This window comes from Panthera tigris, chromosome D3 (genome assembly GCF_018350195.1).
Source record: "Panthera tigris isolate Pti1 chromosome D3, P.tigris_Pti1_mat1.1, whole genome shotgun sequence".
Classification (NCBI taxonomy): domain Eukaryota; kingdom Metazoa; phylum Chordata; class Mammalia; order Carnivora; family Felidae; genus Panthera; species Panthera tigris.
In genome coordinates this window covers 69,953,293-69,978,390 of record NC_056671.1, presented here as the reverse complement: position 1 = coordinate 69,978,390, position 25,098 = coordinate 69,953,293, and the positions used below count along the sequence as shown (strand labels likewise).

The window sequence follows — 25,098 nt, the reverse complement described above, 5'->3', positions numbered from 1 at the left end:
ATGAAAATTTATATCTATTACAATTGAAACTCAAAGAGTTTTATATTTGCTACGGATCTAAATCTACCTGGGATTTAGAAGAAAAAAGGCGTAGTAAATCCTCTCACCACCCACCAAAATGAAAGTTTTTTATGGCATTTAAGGTATTTTCTCTACCGGCAATAACATGAATTGAAACAGAAAAGGAATAAAAAGAAGGCAAGAAACACCAGTGGTAGTGACAGGTTCACAGCGTGAACTAGTTCCAATTTCTTTCCCAGGGTAAACTCCGTACTGGTCACCCATTTTGTAAGTATTACTATCCTGATCTCCTCAGGGCACTAAATCTGCATGTATGTAAATGCAAAGTAAATCAGAGCAACAATGAAAACTGTTCTTGGAAATTCAGAGATAACTTACAAAGAAAGAAAATACATTGTGAAGAGGAAGGTTGTGCTATTAGTACCTTAACATGATTTTCTGGCCAGTTATCCACAATTGATCTAACATGACCTCTGTCTGAGATTGAAATAAATAATCCCCTGCAACAGAACAAAAACACCTTTGCATTTCACAACAGTTTTTTGCTTTCTACTAAGTTTTTGTTCATAATTGGAATATTTAGATATTGTAATAACACATCAAGACACAGTATCATTTCCAAGCAGATTTTGCTAAATCACACTGGATTATTTTCAAACATTTTCAACTATTTCAAACTGTAATTGCATTGCTCACATGGTAGCTGCAACAAAGATGATTATTATACAATTGATGGTGTTACCCAAGAAGGAATGTTTCCACATCTCATGTTCAAATAAACTCCAGACACCTCCAGAAAAAGGCAGTACAAAAATAAACCACGAATGCAGGAGAGCATAATAAAGCTACATACACTCTGATTCAAACTCACTAAAACTGAAAATTTGAAATATGAAGCAGCAGGAAGGGAGAGAAGAAAACTACAGGAAATAACTTCACACAAAAGAGGATGTCCTTGAAGCATTAGGAAAAAGTGAAAAGTTATTTTAAACACACAGCGTATTGTTATCCAATTGAGATAAATAATCCAGATTTTTAAAAAGGAAGAGAGGTAGGGAGAAGGGGATGGGGGAGAAACACAGGTTGTAGAAAATGAGTCAGGCAGATGTGAGGGTCAACAGGTCCCCAGTGCCTTCAAACTGGTTCTTACACTTAACTTTCTCATTGGTACCTATCTCAGCTTTGGCATTACTATCCCATCTCAAATCAGTTTAAACAGTTTCTCAACTACAGCTGCTTAACAGAGTTGTCTGATGAACTTTTTAAAAAAATGCCAGGGGTCCCACCTCCAGAGATCCTGATTTAACTGGCCTGGAGTTTAGGTCAATTAAACAACCAAGATTTACTGATGATCTTCAATGCAAAAACAAAAAACAAAAAAACACCCCTGCAGCACTATACTGCATAATGGACACACAGTACCTGTCCTCACCCAAAAACCATGCTCTTTATGCTTCGAGTCCGTTCTGAGTGCTGGGTACACATCAGAACCACAGCAAGAGCTTTTATGAAATACCTACACAGAGGCCCAACTCCAGATTGAATGAATCAGAATCTCTAGGGTGGGGCCTAGGCATCAGTATTTTTTAATTTTATCTTAATCCTTTAATCTGGATTGAGAAACACTATTCTAAATGAAAAAGAAATGTAAAAGAGCTGAACAGCTGGGTTAACATAAGAAATGCTTAAGACTTGGGGCGCCTGGATGGCTCAGTCAGTTAAGCGTCTGACTTCGGCTCGAGTCATGATCTCACGGTTTGTGAGTTTGAGCCCTGCGTCAGGCTCTGTGCTGACGGCTCAGACTGGAGCCTGCTTCGGATTCTGTGTCTCCCTCTCTCTCTATCCCTCCCTGACTAGTGCTCTGTCTCTCTCGGTCTCTCAAAAATAATAAATGTAAAAAGAAAAAGAAAAAAAAGAAATGCTTAAGACTCATTAACTGATGGCAGCACATAGGACAGAACAAGACAATGCTTGTTCTCCAAGGGTCTTCCAGGGAATACCTGCAGCACCATCACCAACCACGGTCATTAAAATCCAGACCTCCAGACCTTTCTCTTTGTCAGCAGAATCTTGGGAACGGGAAGGAGAGGAAGGTTGGCATGGATCAACATTTTAAGTCCCACAGGTGTTCTGTATGCACATTAAGGTCTGAATGCCACTAGGCTAGATGAGGGGAGAGTGAAGGTCAATGCTATCCTGCACTGTCTGAATTTGTACATTTGTATCAACGTGTAAGCAGGACATGGGAAAGGTGTGAGGACTGAAGAAAAGGACAGGTTAGAGGAACATGACAAGAAAACACAAATTAATCAAAAATTTGTAAAGAATTGTCCCATCAGTTCCTCATCTGACCTTCTCAGCTGCTCTCTGAGAGGTGCTAGGATCCCTATTTCATATGAAAACAGATTCAGAAGGAGAAAGTGACTTATTCAAAGACTTAAGTAGATGCCCATTCCAGGACTCTTTCTACTTAAAATAGCTGAGGTGCCAGAACTATTTGAAATTAAAATTCGTACAAATTCTAAAAGAAAAAACAAACAACACAAATTAAAAAAAAAAAAGAGAGAGAGAGAGAGAGAAAGAATCTCTTAATTTGGGCAGATCATCAAAATGATATTCATGATAATTCTGGAGAATCTGCCATGAAAATTAAGATTACATCCCCCCTTTTTTGGTACAGAAATGCACAGTTCTAACAACCAAAATAAGTTGCAGAAGGTTAGGAATGAATGTTGCTATTTCTACAAAAACAAAAGGTATCAACATGCTGGATTTTTATTAATCCCTTTTTGTCCACATTAAGCTTTGGTGAGGTGGGAAGGTGGTTGACCTGAGACTGCATATATAAAAGAGAAATGTGAGAGGGGTTAGGGGGTGCAATTTTCCCTATACAATAATCTTTGCAAATATAGTTTTAAAAATAAGCCTTACTTAGGTCTTCTAAAGATGTGTCCATATTGGGAGCAGGCAAGACCAACTGTTGGTGTGTATACAATTGGCATCAGACTTTCGATATCATCTTGCAGAATTCTATAAAACAATTTTTCATTTCTTTCCTGTATTCCCATTATGTAGATGTATCTGAAATTAAGCACAGTAAATAATGTCTACATCAGTCAGCATTTATACTTAGAGTTCTGGCCTTTGAAAGTCATACGCAAACATCAAAAACTGAGGACTCCCTTCCTTGCCAGAAAACAAAACCCTGAATTATCACTGTTTAACACCCAGGACAAAGATTAACAAAAGTAAAAATGCACTTAAATTATAGATGCTGATGATGACAAAGGAGAAGAGGAGGAGGAGAACAGCAGAAACAACAGCTAACATTTACTGAACCCTTACTGAGAGTCAGGCTCTATACCAGGAACTAGAAATGCAAAGACTATCCTTATGGAACTAATGTTCAAAGTGACTAACATGTAAATACGGAAGCAAAATAAAGTGGCATTCATTCAAATATTTACTACATACTATGTGCCAGGCACTATTTTGGACTCCCAGGATGTAAGAAGTGACCTCTGTCCTTGTAGAGTTATAATCCAATAGGCTTAATGGCATTATCAGGTCTATATAAAGCATAGAGGTAGCATAAAGGCAATGGTCAACTCATATACACATATAAACAATGGCTTTTCAAGAATAAAGTTTAGAAAACTGGAAAATGTTGGCTTGAAAAAAAAAAAAAAAAACCAGCGATGGGGCATCTCGCTCAGTCAGAAGAGCATGCAACTCTTGATCTTGGGGTCATGAATCTGAGCCCCATGTTGGGTGTAGAGATTACTATAAAAAATAAACTTAAAAATATTAAGTCGTAGATGCTTTTATTATTAAAAAAAAAACAGTGGTCACCCTGAATTAAATATGTGTAAAACAGATGCATTACTTTTTACTCAAACTTGTTTCTCTTCCTGTTATCACCTGACCAAATGGGAATCCAAGATCCCATTCTTGATTTCTCCCTCTCTCACTCTACCTTACCCTAGTCTAATAAAGCAACAGCCCTACAGAGTCCACCTACTAAATAATTTTCAAATATATCTATTTCCCCCTCTCCACCCTCACCCCATCCAAGCTAGCATCATTTCTCACCTGGGCTACCTCAAGAACTTTCTTAACTAGTCTGTATACACACGGTTTTGCTCCCCTGCTCCAATCTAGTCTTCTCTCAAAAAAATAACTCTTATTATTTCTATTCTCTTTGAATGCTTTCCAAACACCCATTAAATAGGCTAATGCTTCTAAACTAGTTAGCAACACCTGCGCCTACTTTCCAGCCACATGTTCATACTGAACTTACTTCAGTTTCTCAAATACACCCATGTCTTACCTTGGTGTTGCTACATACAACGCAACTTCTGAACACCCCCCATGCATGCATAGTCCCTACTTACTCTCCCCGAATGCAGCTCAGGTGGCACTCTCTCCCTTGGTGCCCGTTCCCCTCCCCCACCACACAGACACAGATTTTCCTCTTTTCAGATCCCTTAATACCCTACTCCCTCCTCTGCAACTCTCACTCTACATCCTGACTCTGTCTTCCCTCCAGCCTGGATGGTATCATGAGTTAGGGACTACTGCTTTATATACCTCTGTATCTCCAGTAACTAGCAAAGTAAGTGGAATATAACTGGTGTGCAAATATTTGGTGAATAATCAGGGAGAAGTGATTCTATTTAGAAGAGGAATAGTATTTTCTATGCAGCTACCACAGGCAGAAATAATACCAATAGGTAGAAGTTAAAGGGAAGGAGATTGCTCCTCAGTCCAGGGGAGAAAACAGACAAGACTGAGTAGCTCTGTGAAACAGACAGCAGAGACCTATCAGGCACCTGTGATTCACTTTCACCTCCATCTAAGTTTGGTCCCTCCTCTGAGTGCTCCATGCTGGATCTTGTCCTCACCTAGGACTACTACAGCTCAGAAATTCTGATTACCACTAAGGCAACCCTCTCCCCTGTGGCTAGCTATCCATTGCCCCCACTTCCCAGTTCTTTGAGAGATCTCTGGCTCCTGGATCCCTCTGTTTTCTCCCGCTCTATTAGCTCCTCCCTGGCTCCTCTTCTTTCCCCACTCTGGATCCCATGATCAAGCCTCTCACTCTGAACAAATCTTCACCATTTTGGAACACCCCTGTACCTTTATCACTGCACTCCCCTTCCACAGTGTCTGTCTTTTCCAGCCATGGACTCCCTGAAGGAAAGGATGGAATTTCTCATTACTGTAGTTCTAGAGCTTAAAACAATGCCTGACACATAACAGCCCTGAATGAATACTAGCTGAATAAATTAATGTAGCATCTTTGCCAGCCCAGCAAACCCCAAACCTGAATTAAGTTAAATTTCACCTTTTCCATGTAAAAATAACATTGCTGGGCAGAATGACATCAATACAAACAAGATTAAGCCACTATGTCTTCAGGGCTTTCCCATCCCTTTAATCTGTCCTTGTTCAGCTACACTCTTTGGCTAAATGGCTATTCTAAACATTTATCACTTTCCTCACCAACTCTATTCAACCTTGGCCCTTTTAAATCTTAGCCACAACCTCCATATTTGACATCATAGAGAAAATCAAGGTCAACAAGGCAGGATGAGATCTCACAACCTCTGCCCTACCACCTGCATAGCTTATCCGTACTGTACCTGTATTTATCTTTGCTCTTGCCCCAGAAAATGACCTGTTCTTTTTTCTTGTCCAAGGCCAGCCTCTACCTCTGCCCTCGACCCTACACCCTCTACCTCTGCACTCAACCCACTGTTCTCTCTTTGTACTTGACCCTATTCCCTCTACCTCTGTACTTTTCTTGTGCAAGGTCAACCTCCACCTCTGTCCTCGACCTTATGCCTTCTACCTCTGCACTCAGTCCCATGCTCTCCATCTTTGCACTTGACTCTATGCCCCTTTCAGTTCTCTGGGATCTTGTTCTATCAATTACCCTTTCTTCTGGGCTCATTCCTCACAACGTGAACACCTTCAACTTCCTTCTAGCTTGAAATATACCTCCTTAACCCCAAGTCCTGCTTTACTTACTGGTGAGAAACCACTCTCACCAGTCATCAAACAATAATCTCCTGTACTTAACAAACCCAGAAGATATTTTTAATTCTGCATTCAGACTGATCCCTCTACCCATAATATTTTGCCCTTCTTTCTCATTTTGCCTGCCACGTGTAATATACTGTTTAAAACACAGCTCAGGAATCACTTCCTCCAGAAAACTTTAATGGATTCCCCAAATCCGGCTAGGAGTCCCTATTTTGTGCTTTCAGAATGTTCTCTGCATGTACCTTTTTCTCACTGTCCTGCACACAGTAGTATAGAATACTATGACCGTCACAGTATAATATCTATTGATGAGCTCCTAGAAGGCAGGGCTGTGTATTACTGGGGTGACAATACATTCTAGTTTTCCTGGGACAGTTTCAGTTACTCCTCTTTTTCACTCCTCTGGATTGGATGATATATTATATGGTCACCTACCTTTTACCTACTTTACACTCTCAGTGGCCAGTATAGTGGCAAACACAAAGTAGATGATTAATAAAAGTTGTTGAATAGATAGGATACAAGTCAGATAATAGCTTTTGTTTCTAACATTCCATTCAAGTCTGAAATGCTCTGTGATTTTAAGCTTAAAAATAGATTTCTGCTAACTTTTACAATAGCAAACACAAACATTCAGTGAAATAAAGGAAACATAATCATTATAAAAATAATAGTTGGGGCGCCTGGGTGGCTCAGTCGGTTAAGTGTCCGACTTCGGCTCAGGTCATGATCTCGCGGTCCGTGAGTTCGAGCCCTGCGTCGGGCTCTGTGCTGACCGCTCAGAGCCTGGAGCCTGCTTTGGATTCTGTGTCTCCCTCTCTCTCTGCCCCTCCCCTGTTCATGCTCTGTCTCTCTCTGTCTCAAAAATAAATAAACGTTAAAAAAAAATTTTTTTTAATAAAAAAATAAAAAAATAATAGTTAACTGACTAAAATGCAAACTTCATCTTGAGACTACATACCATAATGCTCCCAATTTTTGATCAGGACATCAATAAAAAAACCAAACATCTGAGGCACCTGGGTGGCTCAGTCAGTTAAGCATCCGACTTTGGCTCAGGTCATGATCTCACAGTTCGTGGGTTTGAGCCCCGCATCAGGCTCAGCACTGATGGTGTGGAACCTGCTTGGGATTCTCGCTCTCTCCTGGCTTTCTGCCCCTTCCCCACTTGTGCTTTCTCTCATAATAAAATAAACTTAAAACAATTATCTCCTTTAAAAAAAAAAAAACAAAACATCTAATCAACTCTTACTTTTCCAAAGGACTATTCATTTTTTTCACGTTTTTATGAAATCGTAAAGCTTGAATATCTTGTGTCTCTATTTTGGGAGGCAGAAGTCCTTGGAGACCAAGCATTTGTCGTTCTTGTAATGTAAACGCCATTCCCTACAAAGGAGAAAAGGATTAAAAATTTTTGCTTACTGAGGTTGCAACGGCGCTATCTATCCAACAAAATGTAATTTCAATGTAAGTTTTTAAAAAATAAGTAAGATACCATTTTGCCCAGACTGTCATAAGTATTTAAGATTGATCATCTCTAGTATCAGTGAGGGTGTGGTAAAAGAGTTATTCTCACATACCATTGCTAGAAATGTAAACAGGTTTAAGCTTTTTAGAAGACAACTTAAAAACATTCTTAAATTTTAATGCACATACTCTACAAGAGAGCAATTCTACTTCTAGACAGCCATCATAGAGAAATAGTCATACATAAAGAGGCATATAAAAAAGATTCGTTATAGTACTGTTTCTAGTTCTCTTGACTATTACAAACTAACTAAAAGCCCATGAATTATGGAACAGTTAAGGAACCTATGGTATTTCCTGGTATGGAAAACACAGATCTCCAATTATGTAGTACAAGTATCTCCCAGACCCATAGTTAAGAAAAAAAAAGAGCAAGTTTCAAATCAAACACATTTACTGTTAACTGTTATATTCAGAAACCCCCCATAAAATAAATCATATACACAGATCCATACATACATTAGAAATGAAATTAACAGAATATAGCTTAAAAGAACACAAACCAAACTGATAACAGAAGCTCCTTCCACTAGAAAGCAGTGAGGCTGAGTTGACAAAGAGCAAGCAGAGAATGATACTTAGGAAAAAATTAACCTATGTCATATGAAAATCTTTTTCAATTTCTGATATTCAGCTGTGTGTTAACTTCTTTTTATCAAAGTGATGTCTGTAAAAACGCCAGAGAAAGGACTTCCAAAAATCTTTTCATCCATAAAAGCAACAAGAATACTGGCCAAATGACCAGAATAAACTTTTTCAGAATTCTGGAAACTAACCAAAGGCCTCAGCAATCAGGGAACATTATATTCAAGAGAAGCAGCTGAATTTTCATAAGAAAAGCAGGATTCATGACATTTTTATTTGCCTTATTCCTATGTTTCCCTTCCCAGCTCCACAGAAGCCTAGAAAACAGCAATCACTATGAAATAATCGCTTTGAAAAATAGAGTCTAGCGGTTGGAGATTTTTCTACAGCCCCATCCCCAGGAAAGCTGCCATTATTTCAGTGGAAGACCCCACTTGCAAATCTGTCTTTATTTAACCTTATATGGAGCTCACCCAGTGTGAACAGCTTTTTCTCCAGAAGAGTGTCCTGAAAACAATCTGAGGCAATTATTTAACATGGCGGCTGCCTAAGGCAGTAGATAACAGCTGAGGAAACAACAGGCTAACCAAAAAACTGAAAAGGAGAAGCTGAAGAACAAAATGTCCATGGGGTGGGAGTGGGGGCAGTGGTTGAAAAGCTTGACATATTCATAAGAATCTAGAAGGTCATCATGCACAAACTGTAGGCAAGTCCAAGAAAGATCTGAGAAGGCCCTTAGCTCCCATCTCTGGCTAACCTGGAGGCTCCATGTAAGCAGGAAATAAAGGCTAATGTGTAGTTGTAACCTGCCTGAACACTAAAGACACACTCCAACATGTACACTGAGCCCTTAGGTATTTAAGTCTCTGTCTAATCATTAGTTGACTACTTAGCTAATGATGCAGACTTTAGTGGGCCTAACAAACAAGAATAAGGACTTTAAAGAAGTAGTTCAATTATATTTCACACGCAGAAAAAAAATTAGTTCAGAAATGTCACTAAATAGACAACAGCAACATAACAAGCCCTGGGAGGAATATCTGGTTTCCAGAGCAGCCACATTCTTTAATATGTCCAGTTTTCAACAAAAATTATAAGGCATACACAAAGACAAAGTCTGGCTCATACACAGGAAAAAGGGTACCTAATAGAAACTGTCCCTGAGGAAGCTCAAACATTGTACTAATTAAACAAAGACTCTAGTTATTTTGAATATATTCAAAGAACTAAAGGACACCACATCTAAAGAAGTAAAGGGAAGTAAGAGAATGATACCTCACTAACTACAGAATATCACTGAAAAAATAGAAACTATAAAAAAGAACCAAACATAGATGTTCTGGAATTGGAAGTACAGTAACTAAAATAAAGTTCAGAGGGGTTAAGCAGCAGATTTGAGCAGGTGGAAGAAAGAATCAGCAAACTTAAAGATAAGTCAATTGAGATTCTCCAGTTGAGAAACAGAAAGAAAAATCAATGAGTAAATATGAACAGAGCTTCAGAGACTGGTGGGACACTATTAAGTGTGCCAACATATGCATAACAGGAGTCCCAGAAGGCAAGGAAAGAAAAGGACAAAAGGATATTTGAAGAAATAATGGCCAAACGCTTCTCAAATTTGATGAGAAACACAAACCCTAGAAGAAACACATATCCTAGAAACTCAACAGCTCCAATCAGAAAAAATGCAAAGAGATCGATACCTAGCCACACATATTCAAACTGTTGAAAGACAAGGACAAAAGAAGAAACTTGAAAGCACAGAGAAGTGACTCATCATGTACAGGGGATCCTTAAAAAGAGGAACAGCTAATTTCTTATCAGAATCCACAGAGGCCATAAGGCAGTAGGATGACATATTCAAAGTGCTGGAAGAAAAAATACAAAACAAAAACGTGTCAACCAAGAATTTCTAAGTCTTTACAAAATTATCCAAAACTGAAGGAAAAATTAAGATATTTTCAAATAAAAATAGAGAACTCATTGCTAGCAGGCCTGTCTCACAAGAAATACCAAAGACAGTCCTTTAAGCTAAAATGAAGACACTAGACAGTAACTTAAATCTACTTGAAGAAATAAAGAACATGGGTAAGATAATCATACAGGTAAATATAAAAGTCAACATAGGGGCTCCTGGGTGGCTCAGTCAGTTGACCATCCAACTCTTGATTTCGGTTCAGGTCCTGATCTCATGGTCGTGGGACTGAGCCCCACACTGGGCTCTGCACTGAACTTGGAGCCTGCTTAGGACTCTCTCTCTCTCTCCCTCTCTGCCCCTCTTCCTCGTGCTCTCTAAAATAAAATTTTAAAAATGTTTTAAAAAAAGAAATAAATATAAATCTGTACTGATGATCACACAATGCATAAGCACATGCTTTGGATGACAAACCAGCACTGAAGGAAAGGACAGAACTATACAGCAACAGCTTTTGTGTACTATTAAAGTTAAGTTGGAATCAAACTGAACTAAGTTGTTATAAAGATGATAATTGTGATCCCCAGGGCAAACCACTAAGAAAACAACTCAGGAAAAGGTAGTAGAAGAAATGACAAGGGAATTAGATTGGTATACTTGAAAATATCAATTTACCACAAAGGAAGGGAACAATGGCAGAATAGAGGGACAAAAAAGACATTTAGAAAACAAATAGCAAAATGGCAGACTAAACTGTATCTTATCAACCATTAGATAATGTAAATATTAAAATCTACAATAAAAAGGCAGGGATTGGCAACTTTATGCTGTCTATAGCAAAAATACAATTAGGTAGAAAGTAAAAAGATAGAACACGATATACCACGTAAACAATAACCCAAACAGATTTTGAAATAAACACTGTTACTAGAGAAGGACATTTTATTATGACAAAAGGGTCAATCCATTAAGAAGATATAACAATTACAAACATATATACATTTGTAAAAGAGGTTCAGAATACTTGAAGGAAAAACTGACAGGATCCAAGGAAGAAAGACAAGTTGGAGACTTTAATACCTTGCTTCCAATAATGGAGAAAACACCTACACAGAAAATCGGCCAAGAAAATATAAGACCTGAATAACACTATAAAGCAACTAGACCTGACAGACATGTATGGAACCCTCCACACAACAGCAGCAAGATAAACATTCTTCAAAACAAGTGCACATGGAATATTCTCCAGGACTGTATGTTAAACTATAATTATAAGTCTCCATAAATTTTAAAGGATTTATGAAATCATCCAAAGTCTGATCTCCAACCATAATGCAATGAGATTAAAAATCAATAATAAAAGGAAATTTGGGGAATTCACAAATATTTGGATTTTAAACAACAAACTCATAAATGACTAACTGATCAAAGAAGAAATCACAAAGGAGATTAGAAGATATTCTGAGATGAATTGAAACACATATACCAAACCAAACCAAACAACCACACACACCAAAACTTAGGACTTAGGGAATGCAGCAAAAGCAATCTTTAGAGGGAAATTTAGAGCTGTAAACACCCACATTAAAAAGGCAGAAAGATCTCAAATCAATCGTCTAAGCTTCTACCTTAAGAAACTAGGGGGGAGAGAAAGAGCAAACTAAACCTGAAGAAAGGAGGAAGGAAATATTAAAGATTAGAGCAAAAATAAGTGAAATAGAAAATATAAAAACAACTGGAAAAATAAATCAGTTAACCCAAAGGTTGGCTCTTTAAAAAGATCTCTAAAACCGACAAAGCTTCAGCTATATTGGAAAAAGAGAAAAGGGAGAAGACTTAAATCACTAAATCCTTTGCAACTCATGTTTCTCCTTGTAAGATTTCACCTAAGGCTGGGAAATATAAAAGATGTAAAACCCAAACTATCACTCTTACTTTCTTTTCCAACTCTAGTACAAGACAAAAGTGGAAAAGCTAAACTTCATTTATTTTGAAAATTATTTATTTATTTAAGTAAGTAATCTCTGCACCCAGCGTGAAGCTCGAACTCATGATCCCAAGATCAAGAGTCACATGCTCCGCCGACTGAGCCAGCTAGTCGGCTCCCCTAAACTTTAGCCGACCCTAAACTTTAGATTTAAATGAATTAATGAGTTCACTTAAAAGTGCCTATCCTAGTGCCAAAGACAAATGAGTTGGCTATACAAGGTGTCACTGCCTATCTCTTATCTAGGTTTAAGGGACACTCAAAAGCATTTTATTTATAATGCAGAGTAGAAGTTAAAATGATTTAAAACATTTTTATATGTTGAGTATTTACGTTAATAGTTGATCAAATGCCTACATTTTCTAGCCTGGTATTAATAAGTGAAGCAAGTCTGCAAAGACGACATTAGCTTAAAATGAATGCCTTGATTAGTTCTTTAACAGTCAGCCTCTCCCTCTCCATTCCTCAATGCCACCTGTTCCACCAAGTCTGCCCTTTTCTCATCTATGCAACAGCAATACCCTGCCAATTAACACAGTAGAAGTGTACCTCCTTTGACCAATCCTGAAAGATCCCCTGAGCTTTTTCCTTTAGACACACCTAGTTTTCTCACATAAGTCAACATTGATAAAAATCTGTTAACTAGACTTGAGTGTTGCAAGTAAACACTGGGGAGACATAAAAGGCCCCTTCTATATCTTTCCTTCCAAATACAATCAGAATAATCTGTTAGGGATTAGGAAATTACCAAATACCTACTTATAAAACTGATAACTAGTAACTAATGATTCATAATGTCAAAATTGAAAATTATATTCAATAATAGGGTCATGGCTAACTAAATTACAAAACATCCCCTGGAGGGGGTAACTCACATTTATAAAGCATTTACAGTGCCTAAAGTAGCTTTAGAATTTTCCTTTTTCTCCACAGCAGTCTAGATAAAGAAACTGTAGGTATAACCTTACACTGAAGATAACACAGCATGTAAGAGTCAAGGGGGTCTCTCTTTAGTCTTAATGATTCCAAATCTATCTACTAAATTATGATGCAGCCATATATAAAAGGCTTACAAAGCATCATGGAGATTATTTATAATACACTCTTCCCAGCAGTAAAATGGCATATAAAATTATATACTACAATCTTAAAGGTAAATATACTTCTAAGGGGATTTGGCAAAATAAAAACAGATGATGTACTGGGGTAGTAGGAATGCAATTTTTCATTAGTCATAATATGATTATTATTTACACAAACAATAAAAATTTGAATTAGTTTACCTATTAGACATATAGCCAGGGGAAGTTAAAATAAACAAAAACCCTCACAGAACTAATAACCATAAAGCCAGAGCTCCAGGTACAAAACTGGGAAGTGCAAACTTCCTACAACAAAGGATGCAAAGATGAGTTTCAAAAAATTATCTAGAAAGTCAGCCAATCAGTCAGTTAAGCATCTGACTCTTGCTTTTGGCTCAGATCAAGAATTTGCAGTCTGTGGTATGAGCCGCCTGTCAGGCTCTGAGCTCACAGCATGGAATCTGCTTGGGATTCTCTCTCCTTCTCCCTCTGCCCCTCCCCTGCTTGTGAATCTCTCTCTCTCTCTCTCTCTCAAGTAAAATTTAAAAAATAAATAAGTAAATACATAGCATGTAATAAGGAATAATAATAAATAAGTAATAATAATAATAAATAAATAATAAATAATAATAATAATAATAAATAAATAATAAAAAATAATTAAAAATAAATAAGTAAATGAGCATGAGGATGGAAGGAGAAATCCAATCTTACACTTGCACAGCCTTTTGAACGTTTCAGGATATTGAACCAGCCCTGCATCCCAGGTATAAATCCCACTTGGTCATGGTGAAAAAAATTTATAATGCTTTCTGAACATTTCAAAATGCTATATTACCTAATGATTTAAGGGTGAAGACTTGGGTCTGGAGAGGTTAAGTGAAGAGCCAAAGTTTCATGGCTACCAAATTCAAATTAACACCTAAAGTCCTGCTTATAACCTAGCACAGTGATGTTCACTGTCCTTTAAAGTATAAGGATGGGGTGCCTGGGTGGCTCAGTCGGTTGAGTGTCCGACTTCAGCTCAGGTCACCATCTCACGGTCCGTGAGTTCGAGCCCCACGTCGGGCTCTGGGCTGATGGCCCAGAGCCTGGAGGCTGCTTCCGATTCTGTGTCTCCCTCTCTCTCTGCTCCTCCCCCATTCATGCTCTGTCTTTCTCTGTCTCAAAAATAAATAAACGTTAAAAAAAAAAAAAGAAATTTAAAGTATAAGGACTTTGGGGCGCCTGGGTGGCTCAGTTGGTTGGGCTTCCAACTTCAGCTCAGGTCATGATCTCACGGCTTGTGACTTCAAGCCCCGCATCGGGCTCTGTGCTGACAGCTCAGAACCTGGAGCCTGCTTCGGATTCTGTGTCTCCCTCTTTCTCTCTACCCCTCCCCTGCTCATGCTCTGTCTCTCTCTTGTCAAAAATAAATAAAAACAGGGGCGCCTGGGTGGCTCAGTCGGTTAAGCGTCCGACTTTGGCTCAGGTCACGATCTCGCGGTATGTGAGTTCGAGCTCCACGTCGGGCTCTGTGCTGACTGCTCAGAGCCTGGAGCCTGTTTCAGATTCTGTGTCTCCCTCTCTCTCCGACCCTCCCCCGTTCAGGCTCTGTCTCTCTCTGTCTCAAAAATGGATAAACGTTAAAAAAAAATTAAAAAAATAAATAAAAACATAAAAAAATTTTTTAAGTATAAGGACTTTAAAAAATTTCATAAAGAATTACATATTCATACCAGAATAGGCAAATCTATAGGAAGAGAAAACAGATTAGTGGCTGCCAGGGGCTGAGGAGGGGAAAAGGGAAATGGGGAGTGACTGCTGAATGGGTTCTGGGTTTCCATTTCCGGTGAAGGATGCATGACTCTGAACGTACTTAATGTGACTGACCTGTCAATTTTAAATGGTTAAAACTGTAAATTGTACACTATTTACCACAATGAAAAAGTCTTATAGACATAATAACAGGCATGCTTTTAGTAGACAGTGATTCCAGAAATCTTAAAAGATTACCATCTTTTTTGATTTATTTTTTTAATTGTCCAATTCATCCTTTCAATTTCTGGGATGTGTTTTTATTTTTTTAAGTTTATTTATTTATTTTGAGAGAGAGAGAGATAGAGACAGAGAGAGAGAGAATTCAAAGCAGGCTCTGGACTTAGTGCAGAGCCCAATGCAGGGTTCAAACCCATGAACCCTGATTTTGTGACCTGAGCTGAAGTTTGATGGTTAACTGAGTCACTCAGGCGCCCCGCTGGGATGTGTTAAAAGATTACAATCTTAAAAGAATTCAGTACTGCCTTATATTACTATTTTATTAATCGCAGCAGCAACATACTCTTAAGACATTTAGTCTACAATGTTTGAAGCACATGCCTGATTTCTTTTAAGTCCCCAAGGACTTCATGACCTTCAAATTGGGAATCACAGTCTATGTTCCTTCTTAAACACACACAACAAAATAACTCTTCCTGATGCTTACAGGGCTTCCAAAAGTGATCTTTCAATGAGATAACCATACAGATGCTATCCAACCTTAGAGATTTCAGAGGGCCAGAGCATTAGATTTTATTTTCTGTACAGAAGTACTGTAATGCATTTTAGACTACCCTCCTCCTTAAAATTAATTTGCCACTTAATGTATTTTATAAAGTTCTTATAATCTCCTCAGTACATTTTAAATAGTTTCTGTAAGGATAAAAATAAAATAAAACCAACATACTTAGCAACTGTTTACTGTATTCATGGCATCGTAAAAAATTGAAGAAATTTTGAATGGTCCCTATCCCCAAAGGAACCTGAAATATAGTTAGGAATATAAATTCATGAAAACGCAACTACCATCAACTACTTCAAGGACAGCTTAAGAGATGAAAGGAAGCACGCAGCAACATATATTGATTACTTGCCACAGGAACAGGAAGATAAAAACTGCTACAGGGTTTCAGAGAAAGGAGAGATTATTCCAGTCTATGGTGGTATGAAAAGGCTCTACAGGAGAACTGGATTTGAGTGAGTTGCATCTTGGAGAGCAAGCAAGATTTGGGGAAGTGAGGCCAAAAAAAAAAAAAAAAAGAGGATTAGAACATCCCTCATTAAGCTTCATTTAATTCACCACTGCCTACAGAATTCTCATTTCTGTGCAAGGTACCAAAAATGCAAAGATAAGGCGCTCTGCGTGACCGTCGATCAAATTTCCTCTTGCAGGCCTGAAATCCTTCAAAACATACACTGTACAATTAATTATGCCCAACCCCCACCAGAGGAAATAAACGGGACTGGCAAATTTCTGATGACCATTATTTTAAAATAAATCGCAACTCAATCTGCATGCACCCTTCCCAAGAGGTAACTCTCACAGATTACAATAAATCTAATGCATCCTCTTACAAGCTTTCTGTAAGAAATCTTTTTTCAGAAGCATGTGTATTTCCTAATTAATATCACCACTAAAAAATAGAAAGGGACTTGCCCACTGAACACACTTTGGGTACAGAATTAAGGCAAGACTAGGTATCAATAATGCCTGCCACTTCTGCCCCAAGAGTTGTAAAGAGGGTCAGAAGTCTCCCCACTCTGAAGTAGCACTATGAGATTACTGGGCAAAAGCACTTGTACACAATGATTTGTGTCCAAAAAGCTGGTTGGAGGTACGGTAGGGGTGGACATTAGATGAAATTTTATTTTACAATTTTGACTCCATCTTCCAAGGGCTCAATTAGATTGGTCCAGGGTAAGTACCTGATTTGAGCTGGGTAAATCTAAATATCCCACCCTGGCTAAAAGTCCTGGCTACACTGCTATTTTAGGGATTTTTTTCAGCTGAAACTAGGAAATAAAGTCAATCTTTTTCTGGTGGTAGAAGTTGTGAGGGGTGAAACTGGGAGCCATAATGCAGCCACGATTCTTGCCACATGGAGAAAAGGGAAAAGTCATGCAGAAAAAGCAAATACCTCTGAATACTTTTAGGATAAAGCTACAAAATACAAAAAGTTCATACTTTATCAGTCTGAAATATATCAAACCTTTTCCAGGAAGAGAGAAAATGTTATGTTAGTATTAAAGTTACTAGCCTTGTTTGTTCTTGGGTTCAACATGAGTGGCTTGCCTTTCTCTTTTATGTGCAAATGACGACATGCCAGAGTACAAGGAGCGGCAACTACTCTGATCCGGGACAACATCTTTCCTTTCACCTGGGAAAAAAGAAGCAAATAAACTTTTCAGAGAACTGCATGCACATCAGGTATCAGTTTTCAAAAGCAGATATAGAAAGCCTAATTTTCCACACTTGATAAAGCTTTTTCAAAGTACATTTATGTTTCTACAGGTTGCAACGGTTGTAAAAGAGTAATAGTTGGGTGAAGACAAAGACTGACAACACTCTAAGTCCCTGGTTACTCATCATTGCCATTTTGTATATACGGTACACTACAAAATGTGCTAAACACTTATTCTTTTTCTAATCTACCCAAGTGTGACAAGGTATGTATCTCCCATTTATGGGACCAAAAAATGGAGAGAGTAAGAAACAAGGTAACATCTAGTAAACATGAGTTCCATGTAAATGGGTGTGGGAGTCTAGGCTGAAGGTGGAAAAGTTAAGTAACAGAAAAGCCTGGAGCATAAACATTTAGAGGAAGAGAAGCTATTCAAATTCTTAACCTAGGGGCACCTGGGTGGCTCTGTCGGTTATGAGGCCTACTTCTGCTAGGCTCAGGTCGTGATCTTGCAGTACAAGAGCTTGAGCCCCTCCTTGGGCTCTGTGCTGACAGCTCAGAGCCTGGAGTCTGCTTCGGATTCTGTGCCTCCCTTTCTCTCTGCCCCTCCCCTGCTCACACACACTCTCTCTCTAAAAAATAAACATTTAAAGAAATGAAAAAAATAAACCAAAAAACAAACAAATTCTTAACCTAGATGTAGGACTTCAATGTACTAATATTAGTATAATACTATACTTATTTTTATGTAATAATTATATATTATGTGTTATGGATTATGTAATGTACTAAACATTTTTTGTTTTCAAAAACCCTGTTATTTAACATAGAAAAACATGCAAATTGGCTAGAAAACATGTTTTTACCCTTTCCTGTCCATCACAAACACATGGGAATTTTTCAAAATGGAAAATTCTACATACTACATTAAACATTAAATGATACGAATATAATAGATTCTTCTGCATATCAATTCTCCCACCAAAAATCAACCTGCAATGCCCATTTATCGTAATTATTACAAATCATTGCAATGATCCCGCAATAAGTTCTTAGTGGAATTTGTAGTTTTTGAGAAATCAAGGGTTTGTATGGGGGGGGTGCAGCAAACCGTTTACATTGGGATTATTTTTTAAGTGAAGTGAAATTCACATAACAAAACTTGCCATTTTCAAGTGAATAATTTGGAGGGATTTAGAAAAGCTATTATGTTGAGCAACCCCACATCTAGTTCCAAAATATCACTATCCCAGCAGAAAACACTGTACCCATTAAGCAGCTTTTCCCCTCCCCCAGTGTCCATAAACCACCAATCTGCTTACTGTCTTTATGGATTTACCTATTCTGGGTATTTCATATAAATGTAGTGTATAAGTACGGCCACAAAAACAAGAAATCTATATAAGAACATCAAAAATCATGAGAGATGGGGATGGGGGGATGGGAGGATAGGACAGATGTTTAAAGGTACTAACCTGTAGTGACAGTCTTAAGAGATAGTAACTCCTAGAGATCTAATACATGATATAGTGAATATAGACAACAATACTGTATTATAATCATCACACTTGCTAGGAGACTACATCTTAATTGTTTCAACCACCAAAGAGAAATGATATAACATTAGAAGCAATAAATATCACTACAATGGCAATCATACTACAATATATAAATATATCAAATTAACATGTTGTACATCTTAACTTCATACAGTGTTTTATGTCAAATATACTTCAATAATAATAGTAATAAAGAATTACAAGAGATATACAACAAAATAATTGGGCCACTTTAAAAAGTTAATGTCCTGAAAGACAAACACTAAGGAACTACTGCAATTTAAAGAAGACTAAACATATGACAACTAGATGCAAAACCTAAATCAAAAAAAAAAAATGCTATAAAGGACATTTATTGGGACAACTGGCAAAACTGAAACATGTACCATAGCTTACATAAAAGTTTTGTAAAATTTTAAATTTCCTGAATTTGATAACCATATGTAAGAGACACCTGTGTTTCGAAAACACACAGTGAACTATTAAGGGGCCAAGAAGTATGATGTATGCAACCAAAGCCTTTCAAGTTATTTCAAAATAAATTTTAAAAAGACAGAAATTGAAATGGTAGCATTGATCATGTGTTTGTGTGGCTCTTCCAGGAGAGACAGCATTATGTGTCACGATTAAAACTTTAGTACCAGAAGACTGAACTAGTATTTGCAGTATATTGGTGAGGTAGGCACATCTAAAACAATACGGGATACTTTTTACTTTAAATCAAAGAAAATCTGAAAAAAAAAGCATTTTGTAATCAGCACTTGTTGTATAGTAAGAAATGTATTTGGTTTTTGTCCCCAGTTTCTGGAACAGAGTTCCTAAAAATCTTTGGAATTTCCTGCATGATAGGAGTATTTTCTGTTATTCATAAGCCACCCATTTTGAGGTGACCCAGGGTGGACCACTACAAAGCCTCAGGGAAGAGCTGGTCACCAGAAACACCAAGCGATTAGAGAGCAGGAATTTTCAGCCCCACTCCGGAACCTCCAGAAAAGGGAAGTGGGCAGGGGCTAGAGACTCGTGAAGAAGGAGATCTGCCAAGCTTTCAGGTTGAACACACCTAGGTGCTGGGGGTTGGCACACTCAGGGAAGGCAGGGAAGCCCCACATCCTCCCCTGACTCCCATCGATACCCAGTTCTACGGATCTCTTCCATCTGTTCCTGAGTTGCATCCTTCTATAATAAACCAGTAAAGGCAAGTAAAGTATCTCTCTGAGTTCAATGTGCCATTATAAAATCATCCAATTTGAGGAGGGGTTTGTGGGAAGCCTCAGTTTATAGGTCAGAAGTATAGGTCACAACCTGGACTTCCAATTGGCATCTGAAGTAGGGACATCTTTTGCGACCGAACTCTTAACCTGTGGGATGTGAAGCTATCTGCATTTGGACAGCGTCAGAATGAGGTTAAATTAAAGGACACCCAGTCAGCATCTGCTGAGAACTGGTGAATTGCTGGGTGTGGGGGGAAAAATTCCCATGTTTGGTGGCCAGAAGAATTGAGTCTGCAAGTAAGGAGAATTAGTTTTTCCTTTCAGAAGTTAAGATCAGCACTCTAATACATGAAATCTACTTTCAACTCCTGGTTAAAGTTTTGCTATCAAACACTGAATTTAGTCTGTTTAATAAAGATAATACCACCTGTCAAATCTACCTTACAGATAATTTTGATGATCAAATGAGAGAATATATCCAAAAAATATATAGATGTTATATCACTTAAATTACTTTATAAGTGATAGTAAAATAAAATATAAAAGTAATTTTAACAGTGTCTTTAAAACAGCAGGCATGACGGGGTGCCTGGGTGGCTCAGTCGGTTGAACACCGGCTTCGGCTCAGGTCACGATCTCACGGTCCGTGAGTTCGAGCCCCGTGTCAGGCTCTGTGCTGACCGCTCAGAGCCTGGAGCCTGTTTCGGATTCTGTGTCTCCCTCTCTCTCTGCCCCTCCCCTGTTCATGCTCTGTCTCTCTCTGTCTCAAAAATAAATAAACGTTAAAAAAAAAACAAACACAGCAGGCATGAGTAAAAAACAAACTTAAGGGGAAAAAATTCTGCCAAAATTAGAACCAAGGACTAAGAGACAGGTAGCCTTAATATCATCTGGGGAGGCAACAAGATAAAATGTTACGTTATGCAGATGGGATAGAAGGAGAGTGAAGTAAAAAAAGGAACCAAAAGGCAGGGCTTCCAATTTTTAATCAACATGCAAAATCAAGCTGCCTGCTTATGTGAGTTTCTGGGATACTGAGATATGCCTGTGGTTTCTCCCCTGGTGTGTCATTCACATGGCCTTGCCCTGGAACTTACTCTCTGCTGTTTACAAACTGGACTGGGACAGAAACTGCTAGGTCACTGGCTGCGGGAGACTACTCACCTTAGCCTCTTACTTGGGGTCAAAGGAAGCAATGCAAAGGAGACTGAAATTAGACAGAGGTCATGACTAGGGGCAACGAGGACAAGCTTTGTAGTCAGACCTGAGTCTGAATCTGGACTCGGCTCATCACCATTTTGCAATCAGTGGTGTCACCCAGGCATTCCCAAATGGTCTCTGAATTGGTGTTCATCTGGGACACGTTTTTTCACGGGTCTGTGGCCAAATGAGAAAAATTGGGACAATGCAATACAGTCTTTCATAAAACAAAACTTATGGTCTTTGTTTTTGTGTTCTAATTACGATCTTCATACCTTTTTAGTGATAAAAAAAATGTCCTTTCTTTTATGAAAAGACGGGCATTGTAGACTGTGGTAGTTTTTAAAAAGGTCATTAACCTTGACAGAATTAAAAGTTGGCAGTCTATGTCTGGTCCCAACTGTCCCCCTGTGCATGCTTGCCCAAGAAGTCCCAAAGTCTGGGAACCACCGCCTTACAAGTCTTACTTCTCTTATCAATGAACTAGCGGAGGGCAAACTCTATTGGGCAGAGCTGTGTGTAGTAATCAGGTATTTATAAAGTATCAAGCAATTAGAGCTTTATCATCACCATTAAGAGCCTGACTACTTGACGTGAAGGTTTATTCAATAAAATCCATATCCAGGCAGGTCAGCAGTAGTCAAAGACAAGCTCTGGGTTCAACTACCAGATTTAAATCCAGGGTTGGCCAGTGCTAGCTCTGTGATTTTGAGTAAGTCTGTTGCAGTCTTCTCATCATTCAAGTGGGGATGATAAGCAACAGGGCCTACTAAACAGTACATTTTAAGATTTAAATTAGATAATCCATGTAAGATGCTTATCACAGTGCCCTCTAAGTGCTTCAATGTTAGTTACCTAAGCACTACTAGTGGTAGTAAGAGACTAAGGTGGTCAGAAGGTGCCTCTTGAATGCCTGTGAGTATCTGCATCAACATCTTCTGGTGTGAAATCCTTATTAAGAGGCTGTAAGGATGATCATGGTTAGCATTTATTTACACGATTTCAAATGAAATCTCTAGGTCAATAATGAGAATGTGGATGGCATACAGGTCCAGGCAACATCAAATGTCATCCTAAACAACATCTACAGAATCAATATAGTATTTTTCATTACTTTTGAAATTTGTACATGTTGATCAACAGAAATGATATGCAGCCATACAATCAAAATGGTGACTTTAAAATAAAAGTTAACTTTTAATAAAATAGGTTTTTAGAAAATCATATGTAGAGTGATTTTGACATTTAGTACGAATTTTGTCCTCCCTCTAAAATTAATCCTCAGTAAACTATTACAGGTTTCAACATTACTTGTTTTAAAATATTACTAAGTTTGTCAAAAATTCACCAACATAAATTAGAATTTTAGTTTAACTTAACATAAATTTTAATATAGTTGAGAAGAGCTTATTTTTATAGGAAATTAAATATACTTTATGGCATTATAGAAATTAATTTACAAAAGAAATTCTCAAATGGTAAATGAGTTTTTCTTTTATGAATTTTTTAACGTTTTCATAACAAATGTATGAAAGAAAAAACATTACACATAAACACCTTCTAAGGGTGAAATCTGTAAATGCTTCTTTCTCAGGAATAACTATTGAGCAAGGGTATATTTAATTCTCAAGAGAATGAAGAACTTCTACAAAAGCATAGCCCAATATTCCCTATTAACCTATGATAAAGGTTATAGCAGCATATCTGGCCGTTATGCCTAACTTCTCATTAAGTCTTTATAACTACCATAAAAGAGTCAGATACAGGTTACAAATCAGAGTTCAAACCTAATTAAAGGTTCAATATTAGAAGCCAAGAGTTAAACTGTTTTTTTCTATATTTCTGCAAACCATGTAACATAGTAACATGTAACTCAATTAGTTTTAGTAATTACACAGTAGATTCTATACTTATCTATATTTTGTATAACTACTATAATTAGTATATATATATATGTATACACACACACACACACACACACACACATACACGTTCATACAATACAAGGGCAGCTGAGGAGGGGTAAATGTGGGCAACCATTTCTTCTCTAACTTCCAGAATGCCTGGAAACTAAAGAATAAATTTATGAGTGAAGAATAAATTTTAAAATTAAAATTCATGAGTACAACTCTGCAACTAGCTCAACAACATGAACAATGCTTAAGAAGCGTACAAGGCAAGGTTAAGAGGGGGCTGGAGCTGTTATGGTAAATTGCCTGATTCTGCTTGAGTTCAAATCCAGGCTTTGCTACCTAAAACCCGGGATCTTGTGCAAGTTACTTAACCTTCTTAAGCCTGAGTTTATTCACTTGTAAAGGGGAAATAACAGTACCAACCTCAAAGTTATTTTGAAAAGACTCACGTAGAGAGTAGTGTCCAGACCGTAACTGACAATCAATAGTGCTTCCATTGCTACCAATAGCAACACTAAAAGAAACAACAATGCTATTATTTTGCCAGAAGTGATTGCCACAAGCATCAGGAAGGTAAATCTGATAGGAGGTAACACTACGTTTTGTAAGGAAGCACTACTGTTAAGATTTTTATTTTGAAAAAAAAAATGTATTGTTTTGATTATGCTTCTCATTAAAAGGCAACAAGCTTTCTGGAATTATTTTCGTAAGAAAGAAAGTCAATTCCAGGATCGAAAATGTAACACCACCACACAAGCAGAAGTGGTTACCACCAGCGTCAAAGGAACACCTGCCAGTCCTGGTCTACTTATGACATTTTGCCTGACAGAACTGTTCCAATCTTAGAACTTTCTAGCTCCTAACAAACTTCCTTTAAAGCGAGGAACGAACACACACACACACACACACACACACACACACACACACGAACGAGCGCGCGCGCGCGCGCACACGCACACACACACACACACACACACACACACACACAGCGCCTAACTCCTGTCATTAATTCATCCCTGCAGAAAGACATTGGTAATAGGTGTCTAGCCACAAAATCGGGTGTTCAAAGGGCGCGGAAGGGAGCGATGCTCGGGTTCTGGAGGCCACAGGATCTCACTCCGGGGCGGGAAGGGGGCCACCCTGGGACCAGCGAGTCTAGAAACGGGGAAGTCGCTCCCCAAAACCGTGTCCGGGGAAGAGCCGCGGACGCTGGAACTGGGGACCGCTTCAACCTGACCACTCCCCCACCCTCAGCCCCGACCCCAAGAACCCCTTCCCATTGCCTCGCCCCGCCCATCCGCTAAACGGGTCCATGCCGGCCGCCCACACGGAAGCCGGCCGCAGGTCCGCAAACGGCTTCACTGGCCGGACAGGAGGAGGCCGGCGCCCGCTCCCCTCTCGGAGCTCCCGCCCTGGCCCCGCAGTGCCAAGCCTCCCGCGACGGCGCGCCACGCGAAGCCTTACCCCAAGTCTCGCCCCGCGACAGGTGGTGCTGCCGGCGGAGAGGCCGCGGCCCTGCCGCCCACCCAGGCGATGCTCAGCTGCGGCCGAGTCCGGCCCTCCCCTTCCCGAGCTTCGCGGAGCCGGCGCTAGCTCAGGCTCGGACTGGCAGGGGCGGCCAACAGCCGGCGAGGCAGCCTAAGTACGGCGGCGTAATGAGCAAGGGAGTCGGGAGGCTGGCCGGCGCGGCCTGGGGCGGAAACTGACGGGCGCGCGGACCAATGCGGAGGCAGAAAGCCGGCCCCGGAGGGCGGGGCTGTGGCTGAGGCTTCGCGGCCCGCGCGCCGGGTTTCCTTCCCCTGGGCGCTTTCCTCGGTCTGTTTCTTTGAGGTTTCTGTTTTGAGGCCGGGC

The 25,098-nt window shown here is 39.0% G+C and overlaps 1 protein-coding gene across 4 annotated transcripts in view; it reads right to left on the bottom strand.

The window, feature by feature from the left end:
* ME2 (malic enzyme 2) overlaps window positions 1–24,896 on the bottom strand; it is a 55,309-nt gene extending 30,413 nt beyond the window's left edge. Inside the window, exons 1-5 of one of the 4 annotated variants that reach the window (XM_042962838.1) lie at window positions 24,712–24,896; window positions 17,221–17,340; window positions 7,322–7,455; window positions 2,953–3,102; window positions 446–521 (exon numbers count right to left, since the gene is read on the bottom strand). In XM_042962838.1, coding sequence (XP_042818772.1) covers window positions 446–521; window positions 2,953–3,102; window positions 7,322–7,455; window positions 17,221–17,328 — 468 coding nt within the window. In that variant the 5' untranslated portion in view covers window positions 17,329–17,340; window positions 24,712–24,896. Of the gene's footprint in view, window positions 1–445; window positions 522–2,952; window positions 3,103–7,321; window positions 7,456–17,220; window positions 17,341–21,298; window positions 22,658–23,670; window positions 23,957–24,711 lie in introns of those variants that run through there. The other 3 variants (XM_042962834.1, XM_042962835.1, XM_042962836.1) reach the window with 3 other exon arrangements.
* Between the last annotated feature and the right edge of the window lie 202 nt (window positions 24,897–25,098).